The 14,343-nt window shown below is 39.0% G+C and overlaps 1 protein-coding gene across 6 annotated transcripts in view; it reads left to right on the forward strand.

Moving 5' to 3' along the window:
• SPIDR (scaffold protein involved in DNA repair) overlaps positions 1-14,343 on the forward strand; it is a 401,999-nt gene that overhangs the window by 194,475 nt on the left and 193,181 nt on the right. The window contains exon 1 of one of the 6 annotated variants that reach the window (XM_074386638.1): positions 1-14,281. This exon is cut by the window's left edge and continues 40,254 nt beyond it. The exons of the other annotated variants lie outside the window; for them this stretch is intronic. Within the exon in view, the coding sequence (XP_074242739.1) occupies positions 14,097-14,281 (185 nt within the window). The 5' untranslated portion in view covers positions 1-14,096. The remainder of the gene's footprint in view (positions 14,282-14,343) is intronic. 6 annotated transcript variants of the gene reach the window in all.

Consider the following 14,343-nt stretch of genomic DNA (forward strand, 5'->3'; position numbering starts at 1 on the left):
AAACCCAGCTGCCATCATGAAACTGTTGAATAGTGATGGTAGTAATGACAGAAAAGGTGAAAGCTCTTTCTTGAAGGACAGCACAAGAATCACCACTCTGATGCTATCTTTGTGATGTTACTGTTGAATGTATGTGAGGTGCTGCTATCTTCTGACTGACTTCTTGGTCACTGTCACAATCTTACGACAGCTATAATGTGTAATGGTCTTTTCTGGTCATTACATTCCATTTAGGTTTTGTAGTATATGAGAGAGATCTGTGGAAAGAGGAATATAGTTGGACATTTGTATGTATGATGGTACATGAAAAACTGAGAATTGTAATGTAGCTCAAGATTGATGGTTGGCCAGGTGTGGTGGCTCATGCCTATAATCCCAAGCACTTCGGGAGGCCAAGGTGGGCAGATCACTCGAGGCCAGGATTTCGAGACCAGCCTGGCCAATATGGAGAAACTCCATTTCTACTAAAAAATACAAAAATTAGCCAGTCATGGTGGCACATGCCTGTAATCCCAGCTACTCTGGGGGCTGAGACAGGAAAATCACCTGAACCTGGGAGGCTCCTCAGGGCACTGTTTTGCTTCCCACTGTATTTCTGGCCACTTCAGTGTTTGTGTTCAGTGGGTATTGAATGACTACGGACAGAATGAATACAAAGGAAAAAAGGAACTTGGAGGTAGGAAAACAGTTGTGGGAGACCAGCCCATGTGAGTGACCAGGCTGATGGGATTGACAAGGTTGACTCCACATAATTGAGTTTAAAAAAAGACTAGAAAGGACCACTAGAAGTTGTTGAAGAGGAACGCTCTGGAGATAGCAGAGTTCTTAGTCGTTGCTCTTTGTTTTTAAAATATTCAGCCACATTTTAGGCCAGATAGTGATCTGCCTTAAATTGCATATAGATGATATTATCGTTTTTAATGTAGACCAAAGTCAATATTTTTCATATATTGTTCCACTCAGAGTAAATAACAAACATTTTGGTATGGTTTTTCATGTCCTAGCATCTGTCAGTTTTCATGTGAGGACTAGTTTACAAGTTATGTACAGCACATGTTGAGCGTGGTCAGTGGGTATTTATACCTAAAGTACGTACTTCCCTTCTGTTGCTGATACTGTCATGAGCAGTTCCACCCTCAGTGTTTACGTCTGCGCTTTAAAGTTTTCTCCCACACACTTACTCATTCCTATTTTGTTTTATACTTTGTGACTCCTCAAACTCATGTACATCTTTCCATTTCTGGCCTAATCCTAACACTTTGGGAGGCTGAGCCGAGCATGGTGGTGTGTACATATAGTCCCAGCTATTCAGGAGGCTGAGGCAGGAGGATGGTCTCATAGTTTTGGACATAGAAAAGCAACAGTAAAAACCAGGTAGCTGATACCAGACACAATTGTGATCCCGGATTAGAAAAGATTTGTTATAAAAGATATCACTGGGCCAATTGTTAATATTTGAACATGAATTGCATCTTGGATTATAGTATTGTATCAGCGTCACATTTTCTGAATGTGTTCACTATACTGTGGCATTCCAAGGGAAATGGCTTTGTTCTTAGAAACATATCCAGACCTATTTAGAATTAAATAGCCATGATGTCTGCAGTTTATTCTCTATGGTTCAGCAAAATAATAATATTAGTAGCCACAATGACCACCACAAATTATCTGTTTGTCTGTCTGTCTATCTATCTATCTGTCTGTCTGTCTATCTATCTATCTATCTGTCTGTCTGTCTAATCTGCTAACCATTCATGAATCTAGGTCAAGAATATCAAAGTTTTTGAATGTTTTCTATAAGTCTGAAAGAATTAAAAAAAAATAGTGAGGCAGAGTGGCTATCTTAGGTAGCCACAAAACTTAGGTGCAGGGAGGAAGAACACGAATGCAGTGAAAGCACTGAAGGCCAGGGGCAGCTGTTCAGAGCTGCCGTTCTCTGATGTTTGCTTTGGTGTCCCAGAAGGGTGTGGCTCCAGCATTAGCCCAGCATGGTGGCATACACCTGTAGCCTCACCTACTTCAGAGGCTAAAGCAGGAAGATGGCTTGAGCCCACGAGTTGAAGGCCGTAGTGAAGTATGATCCTGTGACAGCACTCCAGTCTGGGCAACATAGTGAGACCCTGTCTCTTAAAAAGAAAAGGAAAAAAGGTCAATGTTGAACCTTCTGTTTTTACAGTGATTCTATGCTGAGATATCTAACCACACAGCAACCTACAAAGACGTGATAAGGAGCCAGACCCCAGGAGGCCAGGTAGCATAGGAGGAACAAGGTGACGCTGTCATGTGGTTAACCATGTGACACCACCCCTGGATAGCAGCCAGGTCTCTCACTCCCCAACCTGAAAAGAGAAGCCTGTATAATTAGACCCCTGTGCATCAGATTCACCCCTTCCTTGTGCTACAGGTGAAGAAGCTGGACATGATGTGGCAAGAATGGCCCATGCTGCTCTCTAGCAGCAAACTCCCAACCTACATGCCATGTCTTCAGTGCATGGTTTGTCTTTCCCCTGATTTCCTTTTCCATCTGCCAGATGTAGTCATGGCCTGGACTCCACCCACACAATTTTATTCTTCCCAGGGTATAAAACCAATGTCTGGCCAAGTAGGCCATTTCCTCTACAGAGAGGTTGGTTTTGAAAATCAGCCAGGTCTCTCATCTAAGAAATGGATAAACCATGGTGCATTTTAGCCCTAATGAATTCAATTCTTGCACCCTGCTGATTGTAAATCAGTGCTTAGTGACAAATGAGTACCTCGGTCTTCATAGATTGTTCCTCCAGATGGGTCTTTGATTCCTTCTCTCTCCCATTTTCACTGGTGACCTTGTACCTCTTCTCTAAATCATGGCAATGGCCTTTAGCTGGTTACCTGCCTACTTCTGGGCCTTCTTTCCTCAAGCCATTGTAGGTCCTCCTTTGGATGTTGTCACAGCTGTGATTTAAATTTAGGAATCATAGGTCTAGCTTTACTGCTCATCTGTTCAGAAATCTTAGATGGTTCCTTGAGATGTATATTACAGCCTGCTTCTCAGTCTACAAGTTTTCCCTAATGCAGCTTTTCCAAATGCATTTTCTGTTGTTAATGCCATTCATTCTTTGGCCCAATTAATGAACTGACTCAATGTTCCTGGTATTTCCACCCTCATTGTGCCCGGAACGTCTTGACTCTTCATTTGAGACATCTCAAATTCTACTTCCCGATGAAGTCTCTACTGATTCTTTCCAGCTGGATGGGCTTTCTCTAGTGTTTGAACCATTGGAATATGTGTGTGTGTTTGTGTGTATGTATGTGTTTAACCAGTACTTTGCATATAGCACTTGCATATTCTGCTTAATGCAAGAGTTATACATAGGTTTATTCTATCTTCCTACTTTGCAGATTGCTAGCTGCTTAAGAGCAGAAACAATGGATATGACACAGTGCCATACATAGGATAGATCTCCAATAATAGAATTTGCTATAATTTAGAATGACGTCGTAGAAAAATTCATATATTCCATATAGGTTTGACAGCGTTTATTATCTTTAAACCTGTTACCAATAAGAAACTCAGAGTTAATGCCACAGATACCATTATTATTTCAATATATTATTTAAACAGGTTTTAAAATTTATTTTCCAGAAAACATTTAAGAAATTAATGCTTTAAATTTCTTAAAACATTTAAGAAAAGAAAAATAGAAAAATAGGGTGTCTTTCAAGTATTGGGCTTTTTTTTTTAACACTTTAAGATTCAATAGGAAAATGTTAAAATGTAGACCAATTCTTTCATTTTTAAAGCCTACTTATTTTTCAGTAACACTGTGAAAGAAGACTTGCAAACCCTCATGGCTGCCATTGTCCTGGTGATCAGAGCAGAGGTCTGGAGCCTGGGGGAAGCCCAGCAGCCTGGGGTGGTAGCAGCAGGGGGCCTACTCAGAGTTTAGAAGATGAGAAAAATCTTACTGTTTTTTCTCATTCTGTCATTGGACTTGCAAATGTTCCATCTAGTGACAATGAAAAGGAAGTGGTATGGGGCTATGGGTAATGTTCTTGTAATGTTCTCCATTGATGAGACAGAGCCACCCCACTGAATCTTTGGAGTTGTAACCAATTCTATTTTAGTAACAGTATTTTTGTAAAGTTACTGTTGGAATCTTTTCTTGCTATCTTGTATGTGTATTGCATAGATCAAGGATCTGATGGAAATAACATGGCAACAATATTACCACCAAGCACATGCATTTTTAACCACAGCACCCTTCTGTTGCATAGTGTACATGTTCAGGAATTAAGCTCCTTTTACTAAATGAATATTTTGTTCACCTGTATCCAGATCAGTTGGGACTGTAGGCACATTGGGAAATTGACCTCAGTCTTTCATTCCTTGTCCTCTGAGATAGTACACGTATCATCTAAAAGGATGGAAGTAAAAGAGGTATATGAGAGCTGCTTTACCCACCCCCCCAAAAAAAAGTTGTAATTAATATAGTATACAATTCTTCATTTAAAAACATATAGTTAAGTGTTTTTCATATACTCACAGAGTTGTACAACCACACCACAATAAATTTAAGAACATTTTGGTTACCCTGAATAGAAACCCTGTACCCATTCACTGTTACTTTTCATTCCAGCTTATCTTTTTTTTTTTTTGTCATATGTCCTTTTGGTATCATATCTAAGGAGCCATGACCTGCTCCAAGATTGCAAATATTTGCTCTGATTTTTTCTTTCAAAAATTTTAGTTTTAGCTCTTACTTTTAGATCTGCAATCTATTTTGACTTAATATTTGTGTATAGTGTAAAAAGGGGTTCAAATTCATTCTTTTGCCTGTGAATATCCAGTTCCAGCACCATTTTTGAAAATATTTTTTCTTACTGAATTTTCTTGACACCTTTATTGAAAATCAATTCACTGTAAGCTGAAGGATCAATTCTTTCCGATTGATTTATATTTCACTCATTATGTCACTATTAATTTTAGGTCTGTATATCATCCCATCTTGATTAGCATAGCTTTATAGTATGTTTTGAAATTAAAAAGTATGAGTCTTCATTTTCCATATTGTTCTTGTTGTAGGTCCCTTGAATTTTCATATGAATTTTAAAATCAGCGTGTCAATTTCTGCAAAAAGGCCAGATGAGTTTTTGATAGGGTTGTGTTGAATCTTGAGATCAATGTAGAGCACATTGCTATCTTGACAATATTGTCTTCTAATCCATGAATATGGAATGTCATTCTACTTAAGTATTCTTTAATTTCTGTCAGTGATGATTTATAGTTTTCAGAACACAAGTTTTATACTTTCTTTGTTATTTTATTTTTTGATACTATCATAAATGAAATGTTTGTTTTAAATTTCATTTTCATAGAAATATAATTTAAATTTTTAAGTAAATACATTTGATTTTTGTATATTGACCTTACATCCTATCAACTTGTTAAACTCATTTATTACTGATAATAGTTTTTTTAAGATTCTTTTTTATATACAAGATTATGTCATCTGCTAATAGTTTTACTGCTTGCTTTTCAATCAGGATGCCTTCATTTCTTCCCCTGCTCACCTCATTTCCCTGACTCGAGCCTCTAGTATAACGTTGAATAGAAGTGTTGAGAGCAGACATCTTTGTCCTTTTCTGGATCTTAGGGGGAAACAATTCAGGGAAAGCATTCACCATTAAGTCTGATGTTAGTTGCAGGGCTTTTGTGGATGCTGTTTGTCAGATTGAGGAACTTGTCTTGTATTTCTAAGTTCTTGAGTGTTTTTATCATGAAAATATGTTAGGTTTTGTCAAATGCCTTTTCTGTGTCTATTTAGATGATTATGTGACTTGTTCTTTATTCTATTGAGATGATTCTAATACATTAATTGAGTTTCAAGTGGTAAAGCAACCTAACAGTCGTGGTATAAATCTCATTTAGTTGTGTTGTATAATCCCTTTTATGTGTTGCTAGATTTGATTTGCTCACATTTTGTCAGAGTTTTTGCATATATATTCTTAAGAGATAATGGTCTGTAATTTCCTTGTGCTGTCTTTTATTTTGGCATAAGACTAATACTGACCTCAGAGAATGAGTTCCCTCCTCTCTTATTTATTTTGAAAGAGTTTATAAAAGATTGTTCTGAATTTCTCTTTAAACATTTGGTAGAATTCACCACTGAAGCTATCTGGCCCTAAGTTTTTTGTTCCTCCCCAACCCCCAGAAATTTTAAGTTACTGACTGAATTTCTTTATTTGTTATAGATTTATTCAGATTTTTTAATTTCTACCTGTCAGTTTTGGGCGTTTGTGCCTTTCTAGAAGTTTGTCCATTTTATTTCCATTTTCTAACTTGTTGGTGTACAGTTGCTCAGGTTACTTTCTTTTAGTGAGCTGTAGAATCTCTTTGCTTTCTGTAAGCTTGGTAGTGCTTCCCCTCTTTTAATTCTGATTTTCACAGTTTGAGCCATCTCTCATTTTTTTTTTTTTTTTGGTCAATCTAGCTAATAGTTTGTTAATTTTGTTGATCTTTTCAAGCAACCATCTTTTGGCTGTGTTTGTTTCTTTTATTGTTTTTCTATTCTCTACTTCATGTATTTCTTCCTAATCTTTGTCATTTTCTTCCTCTGCTTGCTTTGGGTTTTGTTTGTTCTTATTTTTCTGGTTTCTTAAGATGAAAGTTGAGATTGATTTGAGGTCTGTCTTTTTAAATATAGGCATATGTAACTATAAATATCCTTCTGAGCATTGCTTTAGCTTGATGTCATAAGTTGCGCTTTGCTATGTTTTCCTTTTCATTCATCTCAAAGTATTTTCCATTGTGTCTATGATTTCTTCACTGGCCCATTGGTTATTTTGGAGTGTGTTGTTTAAGTTCCACATCTTTGTCAATTTTCCACATTTCATAGTGCTGTTGATTTCAAATTTCATTTCACTATGGTCAAAGAAGATACCTTGTACGACTTCAGTCATTTTGTATTTACTGGGCATATGGTCTGTTCGAGAGACAGTCTCTGTGCACTTAGAAAAAATAAGCTTTTTACAGCTTTTCATTTAGCATAACCACAGCTTTTAATTTTGCTTGATTTTTTGTTAAGGCTTGGTGGAAGTATTAGTTCTATAAGGATAAAGGGTTTAGTTTAAATTGACATTGCATGTAAATATAGTGTTTTATAGGGTTTGGAGTAACTGTCTATATAGTCTATCCGGTCATTAGACAGCTGTTGTCAGGCATCACTCTAAAGGATAGGCTAGCAAGGAAACTATATAAGGCACAAGGCACAGTCTTCATGTGAAGAACCTGTTCATTATGTTAGTTTAACAAAGGGAATTGTGGTAGTTACATACAGTGCTTTGATGCTGAAAGAAGGCATGCATTTGCACAGCAGAGTGATTTAGAGGTACCCAAAAAGGAGCGAATAAGCAAGGTGAATACTACTTCTTTTCTGAATTGACTATGGCATCAATACAAAGCAAATGTCAAGAATTAACTGTAACTTTCAGTGTTGAAACAAAAAGACCAGTGTGTGTTTCTGTTAAGACTGGAGGATAGATGATACCTCCGTATCGGTCTGTCTGCCTCTCTCTTTCTCTTTCTTGCTCTCTCTCTCTCTCTCTTTCTCCGTCTGTCTGTCTATCTGTCTGTCTCTCTCTTGTTTTGGCAGTGATAGGCCAAAGGGAAGCATATAGTTGGGCAATTGATCTAAAAGTTCCTTTGCATCATCATTCTGGTAATGAGCAACAAGGACACTCATTGGCATGTGTTCCATCTTGAATAACTGGGATCAGCAGTTTCTTTATCAAAGCAACCCAAGTTAAATATGCTCTCTTCTATGATCTAACACACTGTACTATTCAAATCACCATTTCTAAAAGCAGCCCAGACCATTACTGAAAAATAGCTTTTTTGTTTTAAAATAAAGCAGTAATGCAAAACAACGCTTAAGTTATGGGTTTCAATGAATACTTTCATTGTTTATAACCTTCCCAGATAGTCTGTAGGAAGATTGTCTATATTCTGACTATAAAAATAGGACCAAGTTTTTTTGACTGTTGCTACTGTATATCCTAGATATTCTGTGCTATTTTCTGGGCTTTTCCTTTGCTGCAAAAGGGAGCACATCTACCAGGTCAAGACTTGTACATTTGCCACACCGACTTAGACCTAACATGTTTGTATGTATGTTCAACCAGTCCATAATGTGTGAGGTACTCCATAGTCTTTGCATTGAGAGAAAGGTGTAATGTTAAGAATATCTTTTATGTCTATATTGAGTAATTGCTGTGCCGTTACCTCATTGGTTCATTTGGATCCCAAATTCAGTGTTTCTTCACTTAGCTTTTTGATGGTGTACTGAATAAACAGTGTCACAATATGTACCTATTTTGTTTATTTAAGAAAATGTTTGTAATCACTATCACTAGGTTTTTCATTACCATCTAGAAGCAAAGTCCTCTATGGTCCTTCAGTTAACTTTCAGTATCAGAAATTCTAGTTGTTTAGCAAAAGAAACATAAAAAGACATTTATATGGATCAGTGAGCATTTACTGCTGTCTGCCTAGAAGGAGCTCAACAAATGCCTGTTGACTGTTGGAAAATCACTTTGGTAAAACTAAGCACAGAAAATATGAAGAGTACATGACAAATTGCTTCATGTATGATTCTTGGCTGCACTACACTGGCATGTAACTAAGGACAGAAGTTCATGCAAAGTCTATGACTCTAAGACTTTTAGAATGCAGACTGATATTATCCAAATGACAGGATGTATGTTTGCACTATTATTGGCTCAAAAAGTCTCTTAGAGCTTTGGGGTTGCCTCGAAAATACAATTTCACCCTAGGCTCTCTCTCTCCCATCAAGCAGACTTGAATCCCTGAAATGGCTCTGGAACTACTTTGGCTTCATTAAAACATTCGAACTACTTGTGGACAATTGAGCACCATGACTTTCAGAAATAGACACCATCAGCTGATCACGCCTGTAATCCCAGCATTTTGGGAGGCCAAGGCGGGTGGATCACAAGGTCAAGAGATCAAGACCACCCTGGTCAACTCGGTGAAACCCGGTCTCTACTAAAAAATACAAAAATTAGCTGGACATGATGATGCGTGCCTGTAGTCACAGCTACTTGGGAGGCTGAGGCAGGAGAGTCACTTGAGCCCTGGAGGCAGAGGTTACAGTGAGCCAGGATCATGCCACTGCACTCCAGCCTGGTGACAGAGCAAGACTCCATCTCAAAAAAAAAAAAGAAAACGAAAAAAGAAATAGACACTGTCAAATGAAACAGCGGCATTTCAAATGCACCGATCTGTGGTCATCTAGTGACAAAACTAGCAGTGCCGCCCAGAATATTAGTGTTCACTCTCTCCCAATCTTTAACTTTTGTGAATTTTTTTCACTAACTTCTCAATCATATGTATACTTAGCCTATATCTTGTACATGATTTCAGTATATGTAATTCTATTATTTTTGAGTTGCCCTCCTGGCACATTGAATATATCTTCTGACTCATCATTTTCTCAATCTTAAACTATAAAATGGAAAATTATGCCTTCTGTAGATGTTTCTATACTTTCTCAAATTATTTCTGCATATATAGTACCTCCTTTGTTTCTTGCAGTAATGCTACAAGAGTTGAGAGCTCAGTTGCAGAGGACAGAATCCAGGCGACGCCTTCTAAGCTGAGCATGTTTGGCTGCTGCCCACTCAACCTGGAAGTAACACAGGGAAGAGGGAAGCTGCCAGGCAGTTCCATGCAAATGCTGTCATTGCAGCTGCATGTTTAGCTGTTCTGTGTCAACATAAAGCTCCCTTACATTTCCAAACAACGGCAGCAACAGGTTGTTTACACCTATCATACAGTTCTCCCTTAGAGAAATAATGAGGGTCTCTCTTCTCCCTAGAGGGCAGTCCGCAAATCTTCATTTCTGCAGTCGGCTCCACCAGCGCAGGTTCTCAGTGTGACCTTCTTTCTTTCTCTAATTTAGGCAGTGTTCTATCTTAGAATTCTGGGATCCTGTAACCTACGGAATGAATTGCAAGGCTAATATCACCAATACACCCTATCTAAAACTGGGGAAAAGGTGAAAGGAAATGAGTTCACATGCATAAATATATACTTGCCACACTAAGAAAGGAAGAAGTATACGTAATGATTAGAGTTCTCATTTCTACAAGTGGTTACTACCCGTTTCATGGTCTGCATGTCCTAAAGTATCCAAATGTGTCACCTAGTGGGCTGGAGGACATATGCAGTGTTACTGGCAGAGAGTGAAGACAAAACCAAACCTGAGTAGGTGTACTACTAGTAAGGATAAAATAGTATCCTGTCCTGATAGAAGGGCAGTGTAATGAATCGGCTACTTTGTAGCAGGTGGTCCCTCCAGATTGTTTGTTGCTCCTGTCAAGTTGACACTCCACTCATTTGGGAAACAGCTGAGCTCTGTGCAGGGAGGCTGCCCATGTTGTATTTTGACTACTGTGGTCACTTTGCTGATGTGCCCGCTAAACAAGCTCTGGGCTACTGTGGAGAGAGTGAGACAAGCATTCATAGGGTGATTTATCATGTCCACTTGGTTTCTGAGAGTCTCTTCTCCAGTAAGCATTCATATGGACACCGTATTCTTCTTATTCCTAGTTCAAGAAATCCACCCACATGCTTCTTTCCAGCCACCTGCTGCCAGCTCCTCAGCCTTCTTCCTCCTTTGTCTGTGCTGGTCAGTGTATGCTCTGATTCTTTGTGAGTAGAGGCTTGCACTGCAAGCTGTCTTTTCACTTGGGTCAGATGGTCTGTGAGTAGTGCCCCTAAAGCGTGTTCCCAGTGCTTTAGCTCAGCGATTGCTGCTGCCCATGAATCAGTGTGATCTATTACCATCTCTTCTGGGCAGACTGGACCCAAGGCATGCCATGGGAAGCCCTGCTCCTCCGTCAGGGTCTTCTCTGAAGGGAGCTACAAAGCTGTAACAGCCGACTTCAGTTGCTGCCCATGCGGTGTTGCTGTATCTGGATACCAGCTCCTCCGACAGCTGGTCATGCAGACTTTCCCTGAGCCGTAATGTGGGCTGAGGGAAGGATGGCAGATGCAAGAGTAGGCACATCAGGAATATAAGCTTCCTGTTGACGGAACTGAGTTTCGGATGCTATTCACACCTAAATATCCTACATATATGACTTTCACCTGAGGACACAGTGTCCTAGACATGTCCTCTGGAGCCTCAATACCCAGTACATGTGGGTCCCATGGACATGGTTTCACCGTTATCTAATGTGAAATGTCAGCTGTTCATTGTCCACTAGGAGACAGTATGAAGCCAATCTGTTTATCAAAAGGAAGATAGTTACTTGCTATGTAGAGTATGACATTACCCCAAAACCTTGGGACTTTCCACTATTGTTTTGACTGAGTATCCCAGTACATTGGCCACAGGGGCTTGCCTTCTAGCCCATATGGAGAGCTTTTTCTTGGCCCATTCAATACTGGAAGCTTTATAGGTTACTCAGTAAACAGATCAAGGTAGTACTCAAAAGGTGACCTGGGAGCAGGCTGGACTTTTGGAGTATGTGTCTTCTGCCCTCCTGCAAATACTTGCCTTATCAGGGTATCCTCAGGTATTGTTACTTCTTGCTAACAAATCCTATCAGCATGATGTCTTGTGGACTGATAAGATGATTGAGGTTCCTATAGACTGAGTTACGGCACAGAACCAGAGTTGACATGGTGCTCAGACAAGATGGTGAAAGCAGGTAGCTTTCATTTTTCCTGCCATTGGGATAGGAAAACACACACACCATGTTCATCATATCAGAAGCTGCACGTCAGGTAAGGGAATGCGTTGATTTGATTAATGGGCTTGATCAACTGGAGTTGCTCCTTGACAAAGTTTGTTATAATTCACTGTCATTCTCAAAGATCTGTGTGTCATCTGCACAGGCCTACACACAATAAAAGAGATGTGATGGGAGGAGTCCCCACCCTGAACCCTTCAAGTCTCTGACAGTGGCATTAATGTTTGCAATTCCTTTAAAAGATGTAGTAATTGCTTTTGGTTGCTTTTGTGGCAGGGAAGAGAATTTCAGAAGCTTTTCTTTAGCCCTTTGAATTCTAACAATGCTCACTGCATAGGTCAAGGTACAGCTGTGGAAACTGCCTGTGTGTGAGTGTAGATCCCATCTGTAAACCCAGGTTCTAGGCAGGTAGTAACACCATAGACTCTATTTGTGTCTGTCTCCCGTGCAGCTTCCACCCCACCGTCAGGACACAAAGGTGTTAAGTCCTCAGGGACAACGTCCATCAAGTGCTGAGAAGTCCAGTTATTTCTTTTTCTCCTCAGAAGTAACTGCACATTCTTTGGGAATGGGTAGAAGAAAATTTCTTATATGAGTCCCATATTATGGAAGTGTTCTTCCTTAAAGGACCAGCTGCTCCTTCCGTGAGAGGCTGTTGGAGGAGAGAAGAGTGACTGTTGACACTGTCGTGCTGGATCCCTCCAGGCCTCTGTCATGTGCCTACAGATCAGATCGCTGTCGGAGGCTTTCCCACTGTAGTGGCCCTACGAACCCTCTCATTAACTGTCCACTTCCAAATACCTGGCCAGCTCACACCAATACTTTGGCCCTCTGGCTTGTTATGTTCTCGGGACTGTCTTGCCTCTGGATGCTTAGCTCTGCTGCCTTAGCCATTCCTGTTCTTGTAGAAATCAGGAAGCCCTTGAGGCAGCATCTGCAATGCTGGTCTTCCTGTCTGTGGCCTCGTGGGAGTGTAGTTGGGAGGTGAGTAAGCAGGAGACATGATAGATCCCCCTAAGTCTATATTTCTACATCTGCATTTTATCAAGACATCCCTGGCATCTAGGCGTTCTGATTTTGATTCCAGTGGGCTGTTATTCTATGCAGAAGGTAGAAGTTTTAAAGTACTTGGTTTTAGGGCCCAGGAGAGTGCCACTTATAAACTGGCATGTTGGCAACTATGACAAACTCCCAGTTTTATACCTTGGATATCTTTCTCTAGTAACGTAACATCTAACAGACAAAAAAGAACGTCAAATAACTTTTCACCCTACTTTGACATTTATTTTCTTCCTTCCTGTTAAGATAACTGTATAGTATTCATAAAACTAGATTCTTACAGATGAGGAAACAGATTCAAAAACCGTAATTAACTTTTCTGGAGGCAGAGCTAGGTCTATAACATACATCTCTTAACTTCTTGTCCTCTTTTGTTACAACACAATACTATAGTGGCATGTGGATGTGTATATATACATATAATATGGTACACTCACACATACATAACACACACACCACACGTCACATACCACTTGTGCACAAACCACACACATGACACACACATCTGTACACCACACACCGTATATCCAGAACTTACAGTTTGTGTCATGTCAAATTCTGATGCTCCTAAAAGCAGCATATATTATTAAGAAACTCCAATACAACAATTTCTATTGTTTGGATTAGGTAAAGTATGCATTTTGATTTCAGTTACAGTCATTACTAGAAATGTGGTTTTTTTTCTAAAATTTCTCACCTCAGAAGTTGCCCAAAACCCAACTCATGAAGGAATTCTCAGTCTCATTATTAATCAAAGAAATTTTAAATTAAAGTATCTTGGCAAAATGTATATGTCAACTCTGTGTAATTAAATGTGCATGCACAAATGCTGTCAAAGTTACAGTGGGTGCGCTGAAATGTGTAATTGCCTTACTGAATACAATTCTTTTGGAATTCAATATAGCAATATGCAGTAAATGTCAAAAGAAATTGCATACTTAATCTAGATATCCATGCCTGAAAGTTTACTCCAAGGAAATTGTTCAGCATAAAAAATTATGTATATAAAGCATTTTTTTGCAGTAGAACTCTTCTCTCCTTCCCAAAAAATTTTTTTACAGTTTTAGAGTTTCATAAAGTATGAAAGATCATAATATATTAAATAGAATGGGGAAATATTCAGTATAGTATTTGCAGAAAAAAGTGTATAATGTATTTGTACATATAGTTAACAAATATACATGTTGATAGAGTCTAGGAAGTTACAAATGAAAAACTGTATATAAGAGAATTATGTGTATGTTTGGAATTTTTTGCAGTTATTACCATCTTCAGTTTCTATGTCTATATATTTCTTTTTAGTGAAAATACATACATTCGGATGTATTTTTGGTTGTTTTATTTCTTTTCATTTAAGTTCATTAATCATCGCCAAAACCCAGGAAATCCAACTAAGAAGAAAGCAAATGTTCAGACAACATCTAAGAACCCAGAGCTGTGGAGGAGATGTTGCACTGGACTGCTGGTGTGTACAAGGCAGCAGGAGGGGCGATCCCCATGGGGTATGGCCACTGGTCATGGGAAACA

Source organism: Saimiri boliviensis, chromosome 15 (assembly GCF_048565385.1).
Source record: "Saimiri boliviensis isolate mSaiBol1 chromosome 15, mSaiBol1.pri, whole genome shotgun sequence".
Taxonomy (NCBI): domain Eukaryota; kingdom Metazoa; phylum Chordata; class Mammalia; order Primates; family Cebidae; genus Saimiri; species Saimiri boliviensis.